The sequence below is a fragment of the Cicer arietinum genome, chromosome 8 (genome assembly GCF_000331145.2).
Source record: "Cicer arietinum cultivar CDC Frontier isolate Library 1 chromosome 8, Cicar.CDCFrontier_v2.0, whole genome shotgun sequence".
Classification (NCBI taxonomy): domain Eukaryota; kingdom Viridiplantae; phylum Streptophyta; class Magnoliopsida; order Fabales; family Fabaceae; genus Cicer; species Cicer arietinum.
This window is the reverse complement of record NC_021167.2, coordinates 2,908,669-2,935,152: the sequence shown is the minus strand read 5'-3', so window position 1 is coordinate 2,935,152 and position 26,484 is coordinate 2,908,669. Positions and strand designations below refer to the sequence as shown.

At 31.9% G+C, this 26,484-nt stretch overlaps 3 protein-coding genes across 3 annotated transcripts; 2 read left to right on the top strand and 1 right to left on the bottom strand.

Moving 5' to 3' along the window:
- Nucleotides 1–84: 84 nt before the first annotated feature.
- Nucleotides 85–3,413, bottom strand: LOC101496604 (ras-related protein RABH1b). Its single transcript, XM_004511703.4, has 6 exons — nucleotides 3,212–3,413; nucleotides 2,531–2,601; nucleotides 2,144–2,232; nucleotides 1,676–1,787; nucleotides 853–943; nucleotides 85–441 (listed from the first exon to the last, which is right to left on the bottom strand). The coding sequence occupies exons 1-6, from the start codon at nucleotides 3,326–3,328 to the stop codon at nucleotides 301–303; spliced, it is 621 nt and encodes a 206-aa protein (XP_004511760.1). The 5' UTR covers nucleotides 3,329–3,413; the 3' UTR covers nucleotides 85–300.
- A 1,154-nt stretch (nucleotides 3,414–4,567) lies between these two features.
- LOC101497582 (putative cytochrome c oxidase subunit 6b-like) lies at nucleotides 4,568–9,695 on the top strand. Its single transcript, XM_004512145.4, has 4 exons — nucleotides 4,568–4,814; nucleotides 6,647–6,747; nucleotides 6,841–6,922; nucleotides 9,499–9,695. The coding sequence occupies exons 1-4, from the start codon at nucleotides 4,668–4,670 to the stop codon at nucleotides 9,550–9,552; spliced, it is 384 nt and encodes a 127-aa protein (XP_004512202.1). The 5' UTR covers nucleotides 4,568–4,667; the 3' UTR covers nucleotides 9,553–9,695.
- A 2,116-nt stretch (nucleotides 9,696–11,811) lies between these two features.
- LOC101496050 (regulator of nonsense transcripts 1 homolog) lies at nucleotides 11,812–23,873 on the top strand. The gene is made up of 29 exons (XM_004511702.4): nucleotides 11,812–12,515; nucleotides 15,410–15,661; nucleotides 15,747–15,917; nucleotides 16,029–16,079; nucleotides 16,248–16,340; nucleotides 16,502–16,597; nucleotides 16,758–16,808; nucleotides 16,893–17,011; nucleotides 17,602–17,710; nucleotides 18,293–18,415; nucleotides 18,508–18,579; nucleotides 18,657–18,728; nucleotides 18,857–18,923; nucleotides 19,143–19,285; nucleotides 19,364–19,435; nucleotides 19,505–19,633; nucleotides 19,834–19,989; nucleotides 20,179–20,292; nucleotides 20,378–20,476; nucleotides 20,555–20,632; nucleotides 20,760–20,894; nucleotides 21,225–21,299; nucleotides 21,457–21,568; nucleotides 21,812–22,182; nucleotides 22,282–22,344; nucleotides 22,454–22,525; nucleotides 22,651–22,782; nucleotides 22,873–22,992; nucleotides 23,188–23,873. The coding sequence occupies exons 1-29, from the start codon at nucleotides 12,006–12,008 to the stop codon at nucleotides 23,308–23,310; spliced, it is 3,780 nt and encodes a 1,259-aa protein (XP_004511759.1). The 5' UTR covers nucleotides 11,812–12,005; the 3' UTR covers nucleotides 23,311–23,873.
- Nucleotides 23,874–26,484: the final 2,611 nt, after the last annotated feature.

Genomic DNA, 26,484 nt, shown 5'->3' with positions numbered 1-26,484 from the left:
ATCACCAGCAGGCTTTTAACAATCATGATGATTTGTCCATGTATATATTTCAAACGAAGTAAACAATGATGAAGAATAGCCAACTAATCATCCAACCAACACTATTAATACTAATAGTAGTTCTATTTTTTTAATCAATTACTAATAGTAGTTCTTCTATCTGTTTTCTCTCTTCTTTTTTTACTCAAATAATGCTGTCAAAAGTCTAAAATACTAGAGAACCTTTACAAGTTTGAGGCACACAGTTCAAAACAAATGAAATGAAGCATGAAGATCAAGGAACATCAAGATAACGCACATTCAGCAAGAACATCCACCAGACTGAGTTTGAGAATCATGGCCACCAGAAGATTTTAGGTTCACATCAACCAGATCTTCTTGTTTTGTGGAAGATAGGGTTTCCATTCCAGGTAATGCAGCAGCAATTTTTCGAAAGAGAGCCTAAACAAAAGTTCCAAAAAGCAATACACACAAAGTCAGAACCCGGTAAGTGGTAACATGTGAAGTCTAGACTTATATGCTAGCAAATTAAGGTAATCCACATAAAGCTATTATTTCAGAAAATTTAAGCTGAGTGGTAGAAACAACCAATTGTTGAAAATTTAATTTGACTTGTAAAAACAACCAGATGTTGTCAGCATTCTCATTAGGATATGACACCTACAGCAATAGCTTATAATTTATATGGATGCGGTTTATTATAAGGAAATCGTACTCAACTATTCTTGCAAGGTTAATGAGAAAGAAAAATGCATGCACACAGGGCCCAATGAGCTTAGGTTTGTTATTAGTAATCATTTCAGAGGCTGATCATTGACAAGCAAGTTATTGCAAAAGAAGAGAGAGGCTTACCTTTATATTAAAGCCGGCTTTTGCACTAGCTTCAATGAACATGACATTAAGCTCACGAGATTTAGCTTCCCCTTCCTCTGTAGAGACTTGCCTATAGATAGATACAAGCAAATGATAATTGTCCAAAAATATAAGTCTACACCCGAAATGCGCAGCTGAATGAAAATCTAGAACACTTGTGTACAAGACAACAAAACAACGGTGCAGAGTACACGTGGAATGTCTCAAGGGACAAAGAATTCCAGCAACTATATAAATCCTAGGAGAAAATCTAGCTCTCATAAGATACTCACATGATATAGGGTACTCCAAATTCCTATCTCCAAAATCTTTATCTTGTACAGTATACTAGTACACTAACAGCGACCTTCCGGCAGTTTTAAAAACACAAGCAATATTCACAAAGTACAGGTTACGACGTAGGACGATGAAGTATTTTCAAAGTTTACCAAGTGAGGAAACATGTTTCAGGTAGAGTTCAGCTAGAAGTTTCTTTTAGGAAGAAAAATTACATTTTATTTTAGCAGTTTCCCAGGCAATTTAATCAACCACGTTGAAAGGACATGTCATCTTGGACAAAATCTGTGCATGGATGTTTTTATTGTCCCTCTTTCCCGATGTCCACAGCCCCATCTTCCATAAAGGCAGATGTATCTCGAAAATATATATATACACGAGAAAAGATACTAAAATGCCCTAAAATTGATAAATAACTAATCAGAATCAAAGAGGTGCTAATCAATGGAAAAGAAAACAGTCATACCATGAAACAAGCTAGTATAAGTCATCTAACAAAGTCATTTTATCGTTGATTAGCTATTACCTCTTTTCAACAAGGTCAGTTTTGTTCCCAACAAGCACAACAATAACATCACTGCCTCTCTCACTGCGAACCTCTTCAATCCACTTTGACGTGTTAAGGAAAGTTTGACGGCCTATATAGAAAACAGAATTATCAGATTGAGACCTTCAAAGTCTTCGGGCAAAATGCCAAAATAAACATGCACCAGAAAGATCCAAGAAGGTGACTATGGAAAAGTTACTTCTAGAGAAAGTTTGGTTCTTCACTACGATTCAGTTAATTGACAAAGTCTTGGCTCTGAACAATGTTTTAGGAGTTCTTGTATTCATTCACTTTAATGTAATTTATACTTGGAAAAAAAAAATATGAGGCGGTTATTTTTCTTATGCCACGTGCCTTTTCCCTTTAGGATTTCTCCTAATCTACTTTGATAGTGTGAAAGAAGCACAAAGAAAGGAACCGATGAAAAAAAAATCCTAAACAGCATACTTGCAACATCATAAACTATGACAGCAACAGACGAGTCCCTGATGTAGCTTGGAATAAGACTTCTAAATCTTTCCTGCCCAGCTGTATCCCTGTCACCACATGAAGAAAAAAGTAAGGGTCTGGGGCAGAAAATAGTATACACAAATAACACACCTACACATATTAAATGATGAAGGAAATAGGAAGCAATTGTCGAACACGTGAAGTAGTGCATAAAGCTAAACAAGACACAATTTTGAATACTTGGAATTTACTTGAGAGAATTCCTCGCATCCCTTCCCCTTCATTTAAAATAACCAAACAACGGGAGGGGAAGCTACCCCACTCACCCTTCCCAGTGCATTTCCTTTCCCAATAAAATTCCTAAATGATCATACCACATCTTACCACAACTGCAGCCGAACAGTTCGATCTTCAAGATACATAGTTTTCGACAGAAAATCAATACCAATTGTAGCCTGTCAGGAAAATTAATAGTAATAAGTTTGTGACAGAAACCAGAATTTTATGGTAACAACAGGATATTATGGAATGAAAATGGATGAGCTTAAGAGCCCTATAATGATGGAGAAACAGTAGGAAAATGATATACAGGCAAGACTATATAATTTACTGTTTCCGAAATACAAGTTGCATAACTTAAATCAGAATATCACATTACTCCCTCTCACTATTTGAGGTTAGGAGAATTAGTTATTTAACATTGTATCAGAATCTAACCTCCTAATGACTCAATCCTTACCACCTCATTGTTGAATTGAGCATGCAAGAGATATGAAGTCGTTGTTATATTTATTTTTTGTATAAAATGATGAGTTTAATTTAGAAGCAAGCTAAAACCTAGAATTGAAATTATTCTCTTTACCTATACATAGTTAGAATAGCAGCAACAAAGAAAACACAACCCGGCAATTGCATAAAAATAATAGGAAAGTGAAACATATGGCATGATCCCAACAGGAAAGGCGTGATCTGTTAAAGATGATTTTGAATAAGTGAATCTGAGAGGCGATTGGGATTAAAATGAGAAGTATGGTAAATGAATAGATTCGGAGGAAAGAAAATGACCTGATAAGTGTTGTCAAATTTATCATACATGAAGCGAGTAATGATGCTGGTTTTACCCACAGATTGATCACCTAAAAAAACCAGCTTGTACTTTGCAAGAGCTGACACTGGCGCCATTTTCACTGAATCAATGATGCGCCTCACTACTCACTACTCACTACTCGCCTCACCAATATTCCCCTTCACTTTCAGATTTCCTCCTTCCACCAATTATTTTTACCAATAATTATTTTATTATTAAATTTATTTTTTCAGTAATATTATTATTATTTTTTCTACAATAATTTAAACACATATATAATTTTAAAAATAATATAATAAAAATATATTTAAATAATTAATATTTTTAACTTTATTCATATATAAAATAGTTTAAATAATTAATTTGCTGCGATGTTTCAATTAAATTTTAACAATTTATAATAATAATTTAATATATTTTTTAAATTTAAATAATTACATGCGTAATTTAATATATCTTAAAATTTAATAATACAAATAAATATAACTAATATATCTTAAATAACTGATTGGAAAAAAATTAAACTTTAATAACTAAACTAGCTAATTTCCATTATAATATCATAGTAAAATATGATTATAACACATTAAAAAATTATACAAATTTAAATTAAAAAAAAAAGCTTATTTGACATTTAAAAGAAAAAAAATTAAATAAACTGATCACTTTTCAAATCATACACTAAAATACAAATATTTTACACTCATTTTAAAATTCTCATCTTATACGACTTTTTCTTTTTCTTTTTTAACATGGAAGATAGAATCTTAGAGATGCAACTTTACACCTTATATGTATTTTATATTAATGTATACTATTTTTAAATATCATAATTTTTTAGAAGAATTATAAATTATAAACAGAATTTGTGTTACTATTGACTCTATACGCCTTTTTAATTTTTTACATTACAAACTTATGATTTTTTTATTTTTTTAATAAAATCCTTAACTAATTGATATATTATATCATACTAAAATTAAAAGTACATATTATTTAAAGTTTAATAAACTTACTAAAAATATAAAATAATTTTACATTATCATCTGACATAAACTAACTATTTTACAGAGATTATTTACCAATTTCAAAATATAATTCTTATTTTTTTATAGAGATTATTTATTAAATGCCTATCTACCTATAATAATCGATCAAACTTTGGTTCAAAATTATCATGCAATGTTGTGTGGGCGAGAGAGTTTTGACACGAGTAACGACCAAAAGCTAGGTGTCATAATATATATGCAACATGGCATTGCTCAACTATGACGCGTTGTCTAGTATTTGTCGAAGAAGACACACCAAACTGGTTTATAACGGGAAACAAAGTCAACAACCATACATGTTAAAGTTTAATGTGCTATTTAAAACGTGCATGTGTTGTATAGTTTCAATTCCAAAAGTGATTGGAGGCACAGATTAGCAATAAACATGTCGGGGGCGCAGATGGATCCACATGACAAGATGAGAGCAAGGGATGTGAGCAAAGTGGCAAGGGGTGAACAAGCACCAAGGCCTGCCCATGAATTTGGTACTGTTTCTCCACCTCCTCCTCCTTCTTCAACCAACAATGATAAGGTAATTAAACTTTATTTGTACATTCTTATTCTTACTTATTTAGCTATCTATGTTGATGATATTCATTTTCATATCTATCTTCAAATTGTCCACAAGCTAAAACCAATTGTTAGGAAGTATTTTATTAATTTATATTATTTTAAAAAAATAGGCTTATTCTATAAAAAAAACATTTGATAAGAAAAACAATTCTATCTTAAAATAATTATTTTATTTTTTTTTCCGATTAAGTCGTTTATTTTAATTTTAAGTGATAATTTGATCTTTTATGTTTTAAAATGTCAATAATATTATTATTTTTTTATAAAAATTGAAAAATTCATCAAAAAATTTAAATAAAATTCATAAAATAAATTATCATCTTCAATATAATGTAAATTTTATTAAATTCATAACTTAAATATTTAAATAAACTCATATTTTTATTATTTATTTGATGTTGTTGGAGATGAAAATGCGAATTTATTTAAATATTTAAGTTATGTATTTGAATAAAATTTGTATTATATTAAAGATTATGATTAATTTTATGGGTTTTATTTAAAAAATTGATGAATTTTTTTAATTTTTTGTAAAAAAAATAACATTGTTGACATTTTAAAAACATAAAAGATCTAATTATCACTTAAAATTAAAATAAATGACTTAATTTAAAAAATAAAATAAAAAATTAAAAACATTAACTGAAATTAAATTAAAATTAAATTAAAAGACTACATGTACTATTAAGTTTTTTTTTTTAACCGTCAATGTTAATTTATTAGTATATTACAAAGGTGAAAGTTGAACCTAAAACCACACTCTCCAATTCTTTAGTCTCTCCTATATGATTCTTCAGATCAATTTTATATTTTTTAATTATTTATTATTTTATATTTATTAATATAACATTAATTATTATTTTTATTAATATATTTTTATTTATTGTATTATAATTCGTCAAATTTCTCCATTTACCCTAGTAAATAAGGTCATTTAAAAATAAATAAACTAATTTTATCATTAAAGTAATACAATTAATTATTATTATTTAAATTATGCACCATTCAAAAATGAGACGGGAAAGTATGTCACAGCATATATATAACACTATCAAATGACAACCTTTTTTTATTAATTAGGGTTTAGATATATCATTGACAAGGCCGGCCAACATCCAACAAAATTGAGTTGGGAGATGGAACTATCAAATAAGTACTATTGACTCTTTATAAATGATCGATCATTAATATGATCACATAAATACCATATTTTTATACAGGGGAAAATACTTCGTGAGAAATTATAGGAGGGGTCAATCGTATATAGGATGAGTATCGTGCCTAATTTTACATTAAACTTAATTAATATTTTAAAAATAAAAAATAAATGTTTTTCATATTATATCTATATTTTCTTTCTGCGTTTATACGTGTACCTCTAAATTTTATGAGAGTAAAAAAATATAATTTTATTTAAAAAATTTAAGGAGGGGACTCTATCTAAGATAGGAAATATAATTTTATTATTATATTTTTTATAAATACACTTTGAATATATTTTAATGTGTTAAAGTGGTTGAAAATAAAAGTTTAATTGAGTCTTAAGAATCTTTAAGAGGTCCTTAGAACATGTCTAAGACTCGTATAGCAATATTGATACATAATTATAGAATATCTAATAACGAACTTTTCACTTCAACAACAAAAAGTTAAACTCTATCAAATAGATTAATTTTAAGCATTTGAATAATATTCTTAACTATTTACTGATATATTAAATGTCTCCAACGTCGTTTAGTATAATGGTATATTAAAAAATAATTTGTTTTGTATGTGTCTTTTATTTTACAGAAACGGATAGAACAAGTAGAGACAACCAACAATAATGTCGAATCACCACCAATTAATTACCAAACACGCCATTGTTATGCAGAATATGTGCAATATCACAGGTAAGTTTTGGGTGCTTATCCCTTGTTGTCTTGCTTGATAATTAGAAGCACTTATACCATATGACATCTAAGTCACGTGTGATCACTAATCAGGTGTATTCAGCATAAAGGTGAAAACGCATCTGAATGTGAGAAAATTGGGAGACATTTTAGGTCCATGTGTCCAACCGAATGGGTGAGTGATGATTTACAGATCAAAAGTATCAACTTCTGTAATTAAATTTACTTTTATGTGTTGTGGTATGCTTCTAGAACTTCAATTTTACTACATACGCACCCCCTTTTTGCTACCCACGTCCTTCAAATTTTCATAAAAACGAAATACTTAAAATATCTTTGTTTATTTATATCATTCTTTAAATCTCAATTTCTCTTTATATTTTCATCTTCTATCTAATATTCATACTCGTATTTATGTTTTTTCTCACACTTCATTCTCCTTCCTCCTCAATTTTCAACAACTTCAACACCGTGAACTCAATATGCGTATGTGACATGAGTTTGTGTACATGAATTCAATATCGTATGTGTAATGAGTTTTCATAAGACCTACATGAGTTGAGTTTGCATAGGAACGTACATGAGTTGAGTTTGCGTTGGAACATACGTGAACTGAGATTGCATGGGAACGTACATGAGTTGAGTTTGCGTATGTGAACTGAATTCATGCAATCTACGTGAACTAAATTCACGTAGGTGTACGTGGATTGTATTCAGTTAGGTGAACGTGAATTGTATTCGCGTAAGTGTACGTGAATTGTATTCATGTAGTACATGTGATTTCTTAAATTGAATAACGTACGTGAATTCAGTTCACTATATGTAAGTGAATTCAGTTCACGTATAATTAATTATTTACAACATACGAGAACTGAGGTCACATAAAATTCTCATATTAAAAAACAAACTCAAATGTAGATCAATAAACATACCTTGTTGGATTACTTTAACTACAATATGTAGATCAATAAACATACCTTGTTGGATTATTTATTGGGTGTAAGTATGAGTTATGATGTTTGAGTTATTAATGAGTTGTGATGTGTGAGTTACCAGGTTAATGATGGTCTCGAATAAACAAAGTAGGGTTATAGAATGAGACAAATAAGCAATGACATGTTGGATATTTCGTTTATGAAAAAATTGAGGAGTGTATGTAGCAAAAAGAGGGGTGTGAGTAGCATAATTGCTATAACTTTGCATTATTTGTCTCACAAGGACAATTTATGTCCTAAAAAATAGGGGTGGACGGACAACCCCGATATGTTCGAAAGTTGGTATAGATTGAGAATGTGTGTGAATTCGATTGCTTGTCTACTACTACTAAAAAGTTCCTATCACTTTCTCATGTGTATGGCATGAGTATTAAAGGACATAAAATGGAGTTCTCTCATTCCCTATAATATACAATACTGTAGTATCTTCATATATATATATATATATATAAGAAAACATATAATACACACTTTTTAAAAAATAATAGATTTAAATATATTTTTTTGGTCTTTGCAATTATAACTTCTTTTAATTTTAATCATTGTAAGTTTTTTTTTTTTTTGTGTGGTTAACATTCTTGTAAATATAGGCTAATTTTAAAATAGTCATTTCATCTAATTTTTATTACAAAATTTGTAACAACATTAAAATATAATAAATTTTAAACACACACAAACTCAAATATAATTAAATTATAATTTTTTTAACCTAAAATTAATTATAAATATTTCAATTTTCTTTCCTAAAAAACCTAAATCGCACCGTTCTTCATCATTTCAACCATCTTTCTCATCGTAATTTGCATCGCCGCCACTAACATCTTAATCCATTTGAGATTCATCACCGTATTGAAATTCAAGTTAATCGTTATCATAATCTTTTTTTTCATCCGTTGATACTTGTTGAACATAAGTGAGTTATAGAATTTACTTTGATTCAAATTTTTTTTTCTTGGCGTGAAGATTAAGGGATTTTAGGAGAGTATATGAAAAAGTCCAAAAGTGAGATTAAATTTGATTGTAGAGGGAGAAGAGACAAATAAGAAAATTATAGTTATAGATCTAGTAATGGTAAGTGATGACGAAGAATACGTCATGATAACATGGTTGAACTTTTAATCAAATTCATTATGCTTTTTCAGATTTTTATTTTATTTTATGAATTGCAACACAACTTGAGAAATTACTGTAGGACGAGGATGCAATTTAGGTTTTTTTAGATAAGAAGACTGAAATATTTAGAGTTAATTTTATGTTTAAAAAATTATAATATAATTATATTTAAGTTTTTTTTTGAAAAAATACTTATATTTTAACGGTGTTATAATTTTATAAAAAAAGTTAAATTAAATGACTATTTTAAAATGAAACTATATTTACAGAAATGTTAATCAAACAACAAAATTTACGAGAATTAAAATAAAAAAATATTATAATTGTAAAGATTAAATATATATTTAAATAAAAAATATATAATATAATAATATTTTATTATTTATTTGGTATAAATGCATTTTTTTTGTTTCTTTATTTTGTTCAAAATAAATTTGTTGTTCTCTTATTTATAAAATCAAGTTTTTGGTTTTATAAAATCAAATATAATGAGATTAAAATACTTTCATTACATTTTATCAAAAGTTAAGAAAAGGAATACATTAAATACTTTCCAATATAACTTTTTTCTTAAAATTATTTAAATAACTAAATGTTTTACTTATTTTAAAATTTTATCTATTTATTTTTCTATATTTTGCAGATTACAGAATGGGATAAAGAAAGAAAAGAGGGAAGGTTCCCTGATGAAGTATAGGCTGGAAACATCTCCAAGTATTATAGGAAAAATCTTGTGTATCGATAAATAAATGAAAATACGCTCTAGTACAAAAAAACAAAACTTATCTACCTCTTGAATATATTAATATTTTGCGGTTTTATTTTTATTTGTTTCAACTAAAATGTCATTATACTCTGATTCATATAAGTCCTTTATGAACCTTTATTATTAATTTTTCGTTCAACTTCGGTAGCGTTATCCAAACTCATTTATGTTTATTCTAGAATTTTAAATCCATAAATTGCTAAGAAGAACATAAGTTTTTTTAGCAATCTGATAAAAAGGATAATATGGAGCACATATTGAATATAAAAAAAAATGAAAATTGCTCTCATTTTTTGGAAATTGAAATCATGCTTTAAATTTAGAAATTGAAATCAAATTTTTATTTCATTTTTTCTTATATTTGATTCAAATTAGAGGGAAAAAAAACTTTTAGAGAACAACCACAGTTAAAAAACAAAAAGAATTTAGAATTGAAAAATGAAAAATGAAAAATAAAAAAAAAACATGAAATCCAATTTCTATGTTTGATGCATTTATTCAGAAATCCAATTTATAATACTATTTTTTTTCCGGATGTTTGAGTACTTTTTTAATCTTAAATACATTAGTTTTTACATTTAGGAAGGAGAGAAATCTCTCTAAAAATAAAGAGAAGTTTTACTCGATTACCATACAAACGTTTCACTTTGTTGGTCATATAACTTTAATAACGAATTAATCATTTGTGTTTTTGTTTTCCCAAGTTGGAATTGGCATGTTTCACTTGACTAACCAAATAAATGTTTCACTTTTATGGTGTTGTCAAAAAGGATTTTAAAATGACTGTGAATATCGGTGGCAAAATTATGATCCCAAGTCTAGTTGGCAAGAAAAAAAATGTTAGCATAAATGCCTGAGTTACATGATGACGAATATGAATATTGTATTATTTCCTTAATTTTTTCATTTTAATTGTTCTATCCGAGTATTCACATTTGCTCGTTTTACATTAAGTACGTAGTAGAAGAACTATTGTAAGTTATCTAATTGTAAGTTGTGTATCTATCAAGAACAAAGTTGCTTTGAGTTGGGAAGATCACACTTGGAAGAAAACTACACGTCGATGTAGTATGTTGTGATGGTTTTTTTAAATAAAAACTGCACGAGCAATGTAGGACTACTACGATCCTCTCTTTTGATTAAAAAAATGAGAAAGACTACTTTGAAATAAACACATGCAAATTTTGATTTACCCTTTGAGGGTTCGTTCAAACACTAAAACTAAGTTATAGGTGATAGTAAAAAATTGAGAAAAATACATCCAAATCATTAGACAATGAAAATTGGTAGAATTTGAAAGAAAAAAAAACTTACAAGGAAATTATTATTTTGGTGTTTAAAACGGTAAAAATTAATCAATTTCTTCTTTCAAATTTTTGAAACAACAAATTAATTTAGAGTTTCTATTATTTATTAAGGTTAGAAATAATGAGTTCATATGTTTAAAGCATGTTGTTAAATTTGTTTATTATTTATTAAGATGATTTTTTTTATTGAGTTATTAAAATTTATTGACAATTTTTTTGAATATATTATGATAAGCTCACACACAAATGTGATATATCGCGTTTGAGCTAGAGATAAGATATTTAACAAAAAAAAAATTAATATTTGTTAATTGAATTATAACTTAAGAACAAATTTATTGACAATTTTTAATTCCAAGCATTAATTTACTATTTTGTAAGATTAAAAATCAATTTTTTAAACCCTACAATTTCAATATCAAATAGATATATTAAATAACTCTTTTTTTTTTTAATTCAAATGTACTATTTCATATAGCTGTAGAGACTAATTTTTCATTTTGAGACATAGATTAATATAAAAGTTGATCTCTTCTTTTATATATATATATATATTCCTACACGCATTGATTAATGATCAAATCTTTAACTAATTAATTAAGACATCAAAATATAATTCACTTGTACTACTTAAAATAAATCAGAGGTTGAAATTCAATGATGTCTTCTTGAAATGAGTTATATTTACGTAGAGAAAAATAATCAATTATATGTTTATTTTAAATTTTTTATTTGTAATTAAAAAAATTATTTACCATAAAAAAAAATAGTGTAAATTTGCGACACGTGATAATTGTAGAGAGAATGGAAAAGTTCACGTGAGAATCACACGCGCGCTTAAGCTCATTCCCCGGTTTCTCACTACGTACTTCTCTTCTATTCAATGTGTCTCATTTTCATATCGTGTCTTTCAGTCTCTCTCTCTCTATCTCTCTCTGTTCTTCCTCACATCCAACCCTAACCCTAATCACAAAAATTCATAACCCCTTTCCTTTCATCTTTCAACACAACGTACTCTCTTAAAACCCCAACCCCAACAAGATCGCGCGCTTCTTGATTCCGGAAAACCCCTATGCGATGGACTCACAGCAGAACAATTTATTCGACACCGCTTCGCAACCTGACACAGGCAACGACGCTTATACTTTCCTCGAATTCAACACTCAAGGCGAAGATTTCGACTATCCAGAGTTTCGTGACCCGATTAGGTCACCGGTTGCATGGCCAACGCCATCAGATTCACTCGCTGACCCGTCGGAAAGAGGCGGAGCCGTGTCGGATCATCAGTCGGATGCATCGCCTGTTTCTGTGACTCCCGGAAGTGCGACGAAAGGGAGGTCAGGAAGCGGCGGTGGAAGCAGTCAGATGGTGGATTCGCTTGCTGCGGGGATGAGCGGGTTAAATTTTGAGGATACCGGCGATGATGATAATTATGAGTATGGTAAAGGGGATTTCACTGAACATGCTTGTCGTTATTGTGGGGTCTCTAATCCAGCTTGCGTCGTTAGGTGCAATGTACCTTCGTGTCGCAAATGGTTCTGTAATTCTCGTGGAAACACCTCCGGATCGCACATCGTGAATCATCTGGTGTGTTTTTATCGTCTTTTTTTAATTATTATTTTTATGGTTTTGATTTTTTTGAATTTACTTTTTCCTTGATTTTATAGGTTAGTAGTGGATAACTTGGTTATTTATTAATTGGTCAGTAAGGGAATGTTTAACTATATGGCATAGGTTGGAATGGGGAGAAGTGTGATCATGGCATAATTGAATATTTGTCGGTCAGAAATGTGGTTCTTTTATGCTTACACGCATTTAAATTACTGGTGAAAAGAACGCACACCTGAAATTAGATAGTTTTGAGGCAACCATCTGAAATTGCGAAACCATTTATATGGTGTGTGATAATGATTCTTTATGTTAGTTCATATTCCAATTTTTATAAAAATGAATGAAGTCACTTGGAGAGAATTAGTTAATGGCTTGTACCGTGGACGATGCTTTAGAGGTCCTATTTATTGGGTTCAAGACCTTAGTATATCGCATATTTTGCCATCCTCCCATTCACATATAAAAAGGGCATTTTTACTTGTTCATAAGTCCCCATGTAAGGATTTATTTTGGTTAGATATTAATTAGTTATCTGAAAGAATTGGGTTTGTTGAGTGGTGCCTATAATAATTTTGACCAATCTCGTTTTTTAAATCAAATCCAGTTACTGATGTTGATTGAACACAGTAAATTTAGATGAATGTATCAGCTGGCAGAACAGTTTTACCAAGTGAAAATTGGATAGCAACTTGGTTTTGTTCCCTTTTCCCTGAACTTCACGAGTTTTGTTAAAACTGCTGCCATTTAAGTTGCTTTGCAGCTATAGGAAGACAATGGTTATGGCCACATACTTAGTTATTTGTTTTGATTGTTATAAGTTATGTTCACTTTGTTTTCTTCATCTGCTTTGCTCTTCAAAAGTTGAAACTGTTGTGCATGCTGGTTGCGTCTTCTTCCTCTTGCTCAAGCTTCGCCCAGTTTGAAAAAGCTGATGTTGGGTGCTTTTAAATCTTTTTTGATGTTTATTAAGTGGGATTTGTGTTTGACCTCATGTGAAATGAAATATATATTATATTAAGGGGTTTGTTACTCACTATTTATAATAAAACAAGGATTAATGTAATAATAAAATAGCCATTTAATAATTATGTGCTTCTGCACTTGAACTTTTCAATATATTATTATACTATTAATTTATTATATAACTAATTATACTATTATACTTTTATATGGAACTATATTTGGATATATTTGGTAGGATTTGAAGATCCATGTTATGATTCCTTGATTTATGATTGGTTACCTTCCTTTCTGAGCTTGATTTTGACAAACTTGTGCTTCATGAAACAATGTTAGTAATGCATATAATGCTTAATATATCATCAATAAATTGAAAATTAGTAGTACATTGTGTGTAAATCAGAGGCCGTAGATTCAATACAATATGTAGCTGGGCATTTGGTAATGTTGCATTTTTCTTGTTTTTATACTCTCAAATGCCGTGTTTCATATATCTAGTAGATTTTTTATTCCAGTGCACCGTAGATTCAATACAATATGTAGCTGGGCATTTGGTAATGTTGCATTTTTCTTGTTTTTATACTCTCAAATGCCGTGTTTCATATATCTAGTAGATTTTCTATTCCAGCGCATGTCTGGTTTGACATTTGTGGCTGTTTATTACTTTATTCATAGAAAGAAATTCCGAAATTTGGGGGAAAAAGTTTGATATTTTGTTCATTTCGATTGGCACTTATCCAAACTGGATTTGTTACAACTCAACTGATAATAGCCACTAAATAGGTGAGTTTGTGAATTGCCTGAGCTATTCAACTCATCCAAATGCTTCTATTTTGCAATTAAAACTGTGATCTAGAGCTAATTTGCAAGCCTCCCAGTGATTTGTATTTTCAATTTGCCATTCATCAAATTTTGTGCTCTGGTTTTTACATGTTTTGATGTACATTATCACATTTGGTATATGACTGACTATATAGACTAGTAACCTACGAAGCACAAACTCCCACACAAACACCTAACATGGACACGGATACGTCGACACAACTAATGTCGAAAACTTAGGACACCAACATACATATGACGGTTTGTCACCTTCATTGATGCATCTACTACTATAAAACAAAACATGTTGTAGTTAAATTTCGTGTCTTTAACCCCCATCATTGCTTTGACACGTCTTTAACCCCTGTGGATGTGTTTGAGATATGTCCAAGGTGTCTAATCAATGCGAAGAAAAAGTTTTATTTTGGGATACTTATATGAGGTCCGACAAGTGTCGGACACGACTAAACACCTATTCCCAGAGGTGTCTGTGCTTCATAGCTAGTAACTACATTTTTGTGGAATTTTTAATTTGCAAAAGCGAAAGAAAATAAATAGAGTGAAGGAGACATCAAATGAATATGGCTTCTCTAACCTTTAAAAGGAAAAATAAGATATCTCAGCTGTTGACGAGGAAATCAGCCGTTGATATTTCATGTTTTAACACACTTATAACTTTTTAAGCATGGATATGGAATATATACTGTTTGTTTCTCATGAATGGCTGATATAGGTTATTTTGATGAAACAAGAAAATTAATCTGGAATTTGCATGTTCAAATTACCTACCTATATTCCGCTAATTACTTTTTCTTGGATAAACTTTAGAAAACAGTCATGATAGAACATTACCTAATGCGTTGAATTCTTTAGAGAAGATAATGTTTGATCCATGAAACCAACCTCACCAAGTGGAAAAAGATTATACGTGGTTGTTGTTTTCTAGACTTTCTAGTGACTTTCTCTCTAATACCTTTGTTCCTAATTTTGTTTGTATGGCCAATTGTCCAATGTGACATTCTGATTTCTGCGTGGTATCTGAAGAGTAAACGTTGCTTAGTTTGCTGCTTATTTTGTTGTTCATTTAGGTTCGGGCAAAGCACAAGGAAGTCTGTCTGCACAAAGACAGTCCATTGGGAGAAACAATTCTTGAATGCTATAACTGTGGATGTCGTAATGTGTTTCTCCTTGGATTTATATCTGCGAAGACAGAAAGTGTAGTTGTTCTTCTATGTCGCGAACCTTGTTTGAGTGTTAATGCCTTGAAGGATATGAATTGGGACCTTAGTCAATGGTGCCCCTTGATCGATGATAGGTGTTTCTTGCAGTGGCTTGTCAAGGTTACTCTCTTTCCCACTTTCTTTTGTCTTTAGTGATTAAGGTTACATGTCTGGTCTATCTTTGTGACAATGTGGTTTTCTGCAGATTCCATCTGAACAGGAACAGTTAAGGGCACGCCAGATAAGTGCACAGCAAATAAATAAGGTGGAAGAATTGTGGAAGACAAATCCTGATGCTTCTTTTGAGGACCTTGAAAAGCCTGGTGTAGATGATGAACCTCAGTCTGTGGCTTTGAAATACGAAGATGCATATCAGGTGTGTTAAGGATGGCTTCCTGATGTGTTACTTTTGTTATACAAATGAGGATTTCACAATTTTCATGGTTAACACTTGGGTCTTACACTGTTTCTTGTTTTTGTACCTCAGTATCAAAATGTATTTGCGCCTCTCATTAAGCTTGAAGCTGATTATGATAAGGTAACACTTTATCTTTTCTCCTTTTGTATAATATTATACCTTAGCTGTTTAGCTGATTATTATTTTCTACTGGTACTTATCAAACACAAATTTTTTTCCGGATGAATCATGTCAGTTCCATCTTCTGTGATGTTTCTTTGGTATCATATTTGTGCTATGTTGATGTAGATGATGAAAGAATCACAAAGCAAGGACAACGTCACAATTCGATGGGATATTGGTCTCAATAAGAAGCGTGTTGCGTACTTTGTATTTCCAAAGGTGCTATATCTTCTTCTTGCTGGGCAATTATCATGCTATAGTTGTACATTATATTTATTATTTCTCATCCTATGTTCTTCATAGTTTATATTTAATAATTTCATTGTTCTTTTATTTTTCTCTCTTTTCTGGTTGATTAACAATGTTGTGACTTACTGTAGGAAGATAATGAGTTGCGGCTTGTACCTGGTGATGAATTGCGTTTACGTTATTCTGGTGATGCTGCTCATCCTTCGTGGCAGTCAGTGGGTCATGTGGTATGTATGAATAAAGAGAACTCTTTAGATGTTTCAGCTTTTGGACATTCACTCTTTACCTCAAAATGCGTTGAAAATTGTTATTAATATATGCTGTTAGTTTTCTTTTTTAAATTATTGTATGAGGTACTTTGTAAAGTGATTGATATTCTATTTTCAGATTAAGCTAACTGCACAAGAGGAGGTTGCACTGGAACTTCGTGCTAGTCAGGTAAATTTAGCTGTAGTCTTGAGATTCTTGTATTGGGTCTTAAGGTAGCTGGTGCTCACTAGTCATTACCCTTGTGTTGTACAGGGGGTTCCAGTTGATGTCAACCATGGTTTCAGTGTTGATTTTGTCTGGAAAAGTACCAGCTTTGATCGAATGCAAGGAGCTATGAAAACCTTTGCTGTTGATGAGACAAGTGTTAGCGGGTAAGTTGTACCTATCGGTTCAGCTTTAACGGCATTATTAGTCAACTTCAACGGCATTATTATTCATGATGTCATGCAGTTTGTACTTTTATTTTATGTTTATTTTTTCCTTGTTTGTTTTGCCTCGTAAATGGAAAAATGTAGCCGTCATGATTGTCATTTTCATTAAAAATGCTTGCTTACGTTGGCAAGGACATGGCTGTAGTTCTACAAGTCATTATTAATTGGAGTGATTAGGAATGGATGTGTAATGGGAGAGTATATATTGTATCTTCTTATGAGCACTGTATGCTATTGTGCGTTGGTTGATTTCGGAACTGGTTGTTCTGTTGTTGAGTCTAATATTTATGGTAAGAGATTTTTCTCCGGAGTTTATGATTCTCTTGTGCAGTGTTATCATTGGTAGATGGCGGATCATGGCGGCCAGCCAAAAATCCGCCATATAAACATGGCGTAGAGGCCTATGATGTCTGGCTCAAAATCAGCAATTGCATAACTCCATTGCAGAAATTTGACGACTCTGTTTTCGTCGCATTTTGCTTTTTTGGGTTTTTATAATAACATATGAATAATCACATATGAATATGCAGTTACATATATCATCACTTGCTGGGTCATGAAGTTGAGGTTCAGATGGTGCGCAATGCATTGCCTCGGCGCTTTGGTGCACTGGGGCTTCCAGAACTGAATGCCTCCCAAGTATGCCGTTATTTCTTCTTACATTTTATCTTACACGTTTTAAAATTTCCTGCTCATTATTTTTGATGTTGGGCTGTCCTTTTTTCGCCATTGTCCTTGACATCCATGATATTTAGGTGGGATATAGAAAAATTAACAAGGAAATAAAAGCAAATTAGTTTCCAAAATCCTCCCAATTAGGGAAACTTTTGAAACACGAGTGCTAGAGAATTTTGGAGGCTTAAGTGAAAACATTTTATTTTCTGTTTGCTGTCTATCTTTGACCTTCTCTTTGCCCCCTTTTCCTGATTTGGCTCCATCCAAAACATGCCTTTGAGTGGAGTTTCTTTTCTTACATCCATTTTTCAATAATATTTTTATTAATTTGAATTTCAAATCATTCACTTGCTTTAACTACTCATGCTATGAATATGGGAGCATCAACTCCATCCCTCTGGGCTTTTGAGGAGACGATTTAAAATTGTAAATTATTGAAGACCCTAAATAGAATTTGTGAAATACCCCGCCATATCGTTTTGCGAGATTGTGCCAGAAATAATATGTATGTTGAAATTGGTGTCAAATCACCGATATACTATGTAGGTTTTTGCTGTCAAGAGTGTTCTTCAGAGGCCTATTAGTTTGATTCAAGGACCACCTGGAACTGGTAAGACTGTCACTTCTGCAGCACTTGTATATCACATGGCCAAACAAGGTCAGGGACAGGTATATTCTTAAACATTTTCTAGATATCATTTGCTTTTTTCACGGGGTTCTCTTTACTGACTTCTTTCCTCCCCTTCAACGTTAATTTTCAGGTTTTGGTTTGTGCACCTAGTAATGTAGCTGTGGACCAGTTGGCTGAAAAGATAAGTGCTACTGGATTGAAGGTATGTCTGCTGTTTATTCAAAGTTGGTTTTGCAGGAAATACTGAACTACCTGTGTAATATAATGCTCCCATTCTAGGTTGTAAGGCTTTGTGCAAAGTCACGGGAAGCTGTGAGCTCACCTGTTGAGCATTTAACTCTTCACTATCAGGTTAGTGTTTCATTTCTTTCTACCAATTTACTTTTCATATCATGGCTGTTCTCAGTATATTTTTCTGCTTGCATAATGCGTTCGGCGATTATATTTACAGCATGATGCATGTGAATGGTGTTTTGCAGGTTCGACATCTAGACACATCAGATAAAAGTGAACTTCATAAGTTACAACAGCTGAAGGATGAACAAGGTTTGTGCATTTGGTTTGCTCAAATCTCTAATCAAACTTAGAAAGTATTGCCAAATTGGAGTTGATATGTGTGCATTTTACTTTATAGTGTAGTGAATTTAAATATGATTTGGCACATCTCTTTTGTCCAAAAAATAATAGCATCTAACATTTTCCCCGAACTGCAACTATTATGCGTTGGGTTACAATTGACAATTATTTTATTATATCATTTTTCAGGAGAACTTTCCAGCAGTGATGAGAAAAAATACAAAGCACTTAAGCGAGCCACCGAGAGGGAGATTTCTCAGAGTGCTGATGTGATTTGCTGTACATGTGTTGGTGCTGGAGATCCCCGACTGGCAAATTTTAGATTCCGTCAGGTTGATATATATGTTACTTGCAATCTATAATGGCTATACCTTATTCAATTCTTACACAGTTGATATGTTATTTTTAAGGTACTTATTGATGAGTCCACTCAAGCAACAGAACCCGAGTGCCTCATTCCTTTGGTTCTTGGAGCTAAGCAGGTACTTGTCAATCTGCACAGGCAGTGTACTTTTTGATTGTCATGTTTTTAACAAGATGTTTCTGTTTAGGTTGTTCTTGTTGGTGATCATTGTCAGCTTGGTCCAGTGATTATGTGCAAGAAAGCTGCCCGTGCTGGGTTGGCACAGTCACTTTTTGAACGCCTTGTTCTACTTGGTGTCAAACCAATTAGGTTGCAGGTAATTGGCTTAGTTTCCATGTGAGAATATATGAATGAAACTGTTGTGAATTGCCATCTCTCACCTTTGTTGACAAACTGCATCATTGGTTCTGTCTGGGTTGGAATATCTCATGCTGAGTTAGTCTAGTTTGGCTTATTTTTTCTAAATTTATTTGCTGTACTAACCAAAAGGTTTCATTTTATTCTCGCAAATATCAGGTCCAGTACCGTATGCATCCATGCCTTTCAGAGTTTCCCTCAAATAGTTTTTATGAAGGCACCCTGCAAAATGGAGTTACTGTTAATGAGAGGCAATCTTCAGGAATTGATTTTCCATGGCCTGTACCCAACCGTCCCATGTTTTTTTATGTTCAGGTATTGTAAATACATATACCCTGTATGTGAATGTTGTTATATTTTCTAGTGGCTTATATGTTTATGTGGTAGTCCTTTGAATTTGAAATGCTATCAAATTTTTGTTGTTCTTCTATTTTTGGTACATATCATAAGTTTTGTTCCATGTTCTTTTCCCTCCTCTTGTAATTATTCACCTGTGATATATAGATGGGACAAGAGGAGATAAGCGCTAGTGGGACATCTTATTTGAATAGGACCGAGGCTGCAAATGTTGAAAAGATTGTAACTACTTTCTTAAAAAGTGGTGTGGTTCCAAGTCAGGTATCTTTTGATTTACAAATTAATCCTTTGCAAATAAATTTGTTGTTAGTATTAATCTTTTTTTGCTTTTTTATACGTTGAACAGATTGGTGTCATAACACCTTATGAGGGGCAAAGAGCTTATATTGTAAACTATATGTCAAGAAATGGTGCTCTTAGGCAGCAACTTTACAAAGAGATTGAGGTTTGATACCGATACCTTCTTTACATGCTATATATATGACCCGGCCGCATTTACAACATTAATTTTGATTCTTTTCAGGTTGCTAGTGTTGATTCTTTTCAAGGAAGGGAGAAAGACTATATAATTCTATCATGTGTTAGAAGTAATGAACATCAGGTTGCCAACTTGTCCTTTGCGTTTGCAATTGTTTGTGGCCTTTCAAAGTTTTCTTGCTTCAAATGTCTGCATGATGTCATTATTTAAAATCGCATTGATCAGTTATTGACTTCTATACCCTTTTTAGGGAATTGGGTTCCTGAATGATCCTAGGAGGCTTAATGTTGCTCTCACACGAGCAAGATATGGTATTGTAATTCTGGGAAACCCTAAAGTTCTGAGCAAGCAGCCTCTGTGGAATGGTTTATTGACTCACTATAAGGTAGTTTGTGTGCGCCATAAAATTCTTCTGATTCTGGTATTGATTTTTTTAAATATATGTTGTCCCAGCTTGGGCCGGAATTTTCAAATGTTTGTACAAACTACCGAAAATAGTTTTTTATATGCACCCATATTCTGGAAACAGTTGAATTTTCCCCAGAAGTTCTCTTTGGAAGTAACAAATTTTTTTCCCCTCAGTAATCTATACAACTAGAAGAACCGGTCTTTTATGGTTGATTGATATAACTTTCTCCTCTTTTAAGAGTGATTCCAAATCCATGCTTATCTCCTTTTCTGAACAAGTTACACTCTTCCCGTATTTTCTTAACAGGAACATGAATGCTTAGTAGAAGGGCCTTTAAATAATTTGAAGCAGAGTATGGTTCAGTTCCAGAAACCCAAAAAGGTAGGTGTTAAAGAATTGCTGAATGTTGACTTTTGTATTTTTGCCTTATGGCAGGGAACTGTTAAATTTAATGCATTCGGTGACATGCTTTTCTGATGAGACATTTTTTTATCAAGAAGATTACATATCAATGTGGTACTTGGTCTTATTAATGCAGATTTACAATGAACGAAGGCTTTTTTATGGGGGTGGACCTGGAGTTGCTGCCAATGATAATTTTAGTCCTGGTGCTGGCACAAGTTCAGATCGTAGGAACAGCCGTGGAAGGGGTATGTAATTTATAATTTGGTGGCTAGGGTCAATTTTATTTTTTTTCTAAACTCGTCTAGGTTACCCTTGTGGTATAACTATTTCTTTATGCCCGACTGAAATACTTCTAATATAATATCATTTCCAAAGTTTATTGGTGTCTTTCAAGTTCATGTCATCTCCGATACTCCTGCTTACTGGAGCTTTTGGTATTTTTCAATCACATAGATTTTACAATGACAATTTTTTGTTGTTGATTTTAGGATCATATATACCTTCTGGTCCACCCAATGGAACCCATAAACCTGGACTGCATCCTGCTGCGTATCCTGTACCTAGGGTCCCCATGCCTCCTTTCCATGGCGGTCCCCAATCTCAACCTTATGCCATTCCTTCTCGTGGTGCTGTTCATGGACCTGTTGGGGCAGTTCCTCACGTTCCATCTCCAGGGAGTCGGGGTTTTGGGGCAGGGAGAGGTAATTCCGCTGCTCCAATTGGCAATCATCTTCCACACCAACAAGGCACCCAACAGCCTATTGGGAATCTTGGGTCTACGTTTAATTTCCCTGCTCTAGAGAATCCTAACAGTCAGCCATCTGTTGGTCCATTATCTCAACCTGGGTTTGCCAATAATGTATGCAATCTCTCCATTTAAGGTTCACGTGATCTATCTTCATGTCCCTGTCGTTTTCATGTTCTGTTAAGTTCTGACTATTTCTTTTCATGAATTTAGATACCAGTCCAAGGGTCAGCGCAGTCATTTCGAGATCAGTTTTCTGTTCCTGGAATGTCTCAGGTACTATTGTAATTTGGTAAAAGCTTGACATTTTTCGATGTAAGCTTGGATACATTTCTGTGCTTCAATTGTCTTCAGGACTTTATTTCTGTATTTTAATTGCCATTAGGACTTCTTGGGTGATGACTTCAAGAGCCAAGGATCTCATGTTCCCTATAATGTAACTGATTTCTCTACACAGGTTTGTGAACTACTGTGGTTAATTTTGTACTTTAGCTTTTTTATTTCCTTTTCATTAATAATATGCATTAGATGTGAACATCTATATGTTATTTTTATGCTTATTAACACTTTGGCTACCTTAAGGCTTCTCAAAGTGGATATGCTGTTGATTATGCGACACAAGGAGCACAAAGTGGATTCCCAGGGAACTTTCTTAACCAGAATTCTCAAGCTGGATATTCACGTTTTGGTTCTGGAAATGACTTTATGTCTCAGGTTGCTGAAGTTGCTATTGTGTGCCTGTTTTTTCTCTGCTCAGGCTGCTTTGTTCTTGTTCTAATATTCCTTTTCTCTCTCAATTCACAGGACTACATGGGCCATGGATCTCAGGGTCTATTCACTCAGGTTGGGTTCAGCGATCCATTGCAAGATGATGCAACACAGAACCATTTCAATGTTGCCAATGCCAACCCTCTTCAATCACAGGTTTCCTCTGTTCCAGTTTTATTTTTTATTTTATTTTTTTATTTGTAATAATAAATAATAATTTTGTAGTACGAAAAATTGGTCGGGTGTGGTTGTTGTAAGTTTTAACCACCCAAGTCACTGACAAGCTTGGTTGTCTGTCTTTATTGTGAATTTCCCTTTTTTCTTCTGGTAAATTGTGTGTTTATTTGGCAGATGAATTCTCTCTACTCCCAGCCGTTTGCTCATTACAACACACAACCACTGAACATGCAGGCTTCTCAACAGCAGCCTCAGGGTCAGAGCTCCCAGAATCAGAAAATTCACTACAACGGTTAAGGAACTTTAGGAGCTGAATGTGGCTTTGATGGGTTATATTCTTTGCAATCAGCAACCGGGTTGTGCCTCTCTTTTGTGCTGCTATATGTTTGCACAAAACATCCAAAGGATTGCCTTCTTGTGGCACCCATAGTGAAGGATTGGTATAATATGATTTGCGTTGGTGGGGCATTGAGAAGATACAGTTAGGCACATTCCGGGCTGAAACATGAAAGGATAACCCTTTTACCTTACTGAAGTTTTGTATTGTTTGGGATTAAGGTGAAATTGTTGGAGAAAGCATTACATGGAAAGGTTTTGTCGAAAGGGTATCGATCTTGGAAGCAGACAATGTTGTCGGTGAAATACTGAATATAGTAATCCATACGGCACCAAAAATCGCCAAATTGACTAGTTGTATAGAAGGCAAGCCAGGAATGCGGTGAACCCTTTCAGCTCTTCCTGACATGTAATTATACTCATATTTTAAGACATGATCATGTGTCTGAAAGCTATATACTATGCAACTGTTGTCACTCACAATTTGTGGCATATAAAGGTGTGATGATTGTTTTTAATGTAAATTATAGGCTTGTTATGTGTGCAAGAGATGAGTGCTCGACTCATTTCATCTACTGGTTAAGCACTTCCAGAGTATTAAATCAAGGAATCCACATTAACAACTTAAACTCCCATTTTTAGATGGAAATAATTGGAGGGACTAGTGTATCCTTGGTATGTAATTGTCGAAAACCATTTCATGACTTCTTTTAACATTCTGAAATAAAAATTATTTTATTTTATTTTTGTTAAAGAAATAACTCAATACTTATATGAAGTTTGGATGCGACAAGCGCATAAAGAATCTGTTTAAATAAATTTTAATATAATAACAATTATAAATTATATAATAAGTAATAATTAATATAAGTAACTGAAGATACATGTGCTTTTGTCACAAATACTTTTTATAATAAGCACGGCACTGTTGTATATTATACTGTTTCAATAAAATATACCCGTAACCCAAATTCTCAAATCGATAAGGTAATATCGACACAGCGCAAAAAAAAGAAGACGAATAAAGTAATTTGTATTTTCTTGAACAGCTTGTGAGAAGTGAAAACAAACGTGTCAAATTCAAAAGGTAATTAAATATCATTTTAGTCTTAATCAGTTGATAAAGAACGCAACGCGTGGATTTGTTGAAGAAAATAGTTAATTTACTAGTAGTTTTTTTCATGAATATAGTGAAGGTACTACCTAATATCATTTTCAGTACTCTTTATATCCTACACGTGTATGTATGAATGCGTCAGATTTTACTAGTACCACTACCAGTACATTTGTGGATTTAAAATTAGAAAGTGTATAGAAGCATGATTCTTAGAGTTCGATTACTTGACTATTATTACATTAAAAATATTTTACACTCAACAATTTAATATAATTATATTTTATATATTAACTTAATATATTTTTCATTTGTTAAAAAACATATTTAGATGGTCGCATCTGCTTATGAGACATCTTGAAAATATAAAAAAAAATCATTTTTGTTATTAATTTTAAAATGTATTTTAATTTTTTGTTTCAAAAGAGGATATATGAAAAAAAAAACCAAATATCAATTGCATGTTTAAATGTTTTTCTTATAACACGGCTCCCATTTTAAAGTTTTTACTTTTAATAAAACCAAACTATTTTTTTAAATACTTATTTAAAGTTATTTTTAAATTTACTTTATATTGGCATCTAATCTATTATCTATTAGTTAGTAGTATACACAAAGTCATTCTAAATAAGATAATTTTCAAGTGTCACTCTCATATTTATCCAAAATTTCAGTTCAGCTCCTCTTTTTTTTTTCTTTCAATTTTATTTCAAATCAATAAATAAATAATTAAATATTCAAAATTATTTAGCAAAATTTTATAAAAACAATTATTGTCACAATTTCCAAATTGATATGGTCAAATTACCTATATTTAATAATAGTAGATATGGTTAGTACATAAAGCTTCCTTTATATATCAATTAAAATGAGTTTTATTTAGTAAATTTTTACATTACCAATATATTGTAACCAATCATACATATGCATGGCTTTAGGAGTATTAAGTATAGTTAGGATCAAAGTTAAATGTTTTTTCTTTGTGATCTACTGAATATAGTTTGATTTCTACGTTGGTATTGAGTAAAAACACTTAAATGCACAAACGGCTGACAATGCTATTTTAGATGAAAGGGATGCTGCCAAAGGAAATAATTTCTTCCACGGAAAAACTACTATAGTTTTTGTGCCTAAATTAGACCTCAATGCACTCAAGAGTACCATTACCCATGAGCAGAATGCATAAAGATGATGATGTTGCTTCATCTAGTATTGGACAATACCCAATATAATATTTTCAATGGCTTTGAGTATGTTTTGTCTCGGTCACAAAATAAGGAACAAGGTTGGCACTAAAAAATCAGTGCCTTCTCAATAAGCTAGATTTTGTGTTCATTGCAAAACCACTGATGCATACATCTAACTAGCCTACAATTTTGTAGATGAATATTAACTTGCAGTCTCTTCGGTGAGTGATAGGAATTATTTGTTGCTTCTATTTATGGTGTGTTTGTGCTTTGCATATTTGTTGACTAATTTGTGGTATGTGTGTTGCCTAATATTTGGGTCCTGATAATCAAACTATCTATTTATGCTTTCGTTGAGAGAAACACTGTGACATCATATTGTTGTTAATGACACTTGGATTAATTTTTGGACTACAACTTCTTGATGCACCTTCACTAAAGATGTTCACAAATTTCCATCATTCAATTACTGTGTGCTAATTAAGAAAGTGTCTACAGTTCATATCACAAATTATTTATTAACAATTATATTATTTACATGATAAAATATTTTAATCAATTTGTTAGTTTAAAAATGATATATAAAATATACATGTAAATATTTAATATGAAAAACAAGTATATACTTTTGTAACAAAAAAAAAAAGAAAGCTAATGTTGTGAAAGGAAGAACGGGGTAATGATGAAATTATGAAGAAGAAGGAGGGTAGGTTGAATGATTATGAGTAAGTAAACGTAAAATCAGCGTGAGTGTCCTGTCCAGCTATACAAAACTTAGGTTGGACTCGTACAGACAAATTCTCTCTCTCTCTCTCTCTCTCTCTCTCTCTCTCT

Coding starts and splice junctions, on each gene's coding strand:
- LOC101496604 (XM_004511703.4), bottom strand. CDS start 3,328: ATGGCGCCAGTGTCAGCTCTTGCAAAGTACAAGCTGGTTTTTTTAGGT. Junction 2,602..3,211: donor AATTTGACAACACTTATCAG/GTCATTTTCTTT, acceptor TTTTCCTGACAG/GCTACAATTGGTATTGATTT. Junction 442..852: donor AAGCCGGCTTTAATATAAAG/GTAAGCCTCTCT, acceptor ACTTTTGTTTAG/GCTCTCTTTCGAAAAATTGC.
- LOC101497582 (XM_004512145.4), top strand. CDS start 4,668: ATGTCGGGGGCGCAGATGGATCCACATGACAAGATGAGAGCAAGGGAT. Junction 6,748..6,840: donor GAATATGTGCAATATCACAG/GTAAGTTTTGGG, acceptor ATCACTAATCAG/GTGTATTCAGCATAAAGGTG. Junction 6,923..9,498: donor CCATGTGTCCAACCGAATGG/GTGAGTGATGAT, acceptor TATATTTTGCAG/ATTACAGAATGGGATAAAGA.
- LOC101496050 (XM_004511702.4), top strand. CDS start 12,006: ATGGACTCACAGCAGAACAATTTATTCGACACCGCTTCGCAACCTGAC. Junction 16,080..16,247: donor TTGAAGCTGATTATGATAAG/GTAACACTTTAT, acceptor ATGTTGATGTAG/ATGATGAAAGAATCACAAAG. Junction 17,012..17,601: donor GATGAGACAAGTGTTAGCGG/GTAAGTTGTACC, acceptor ATGAATATGCAG/TTACATATATCATCACTTGC.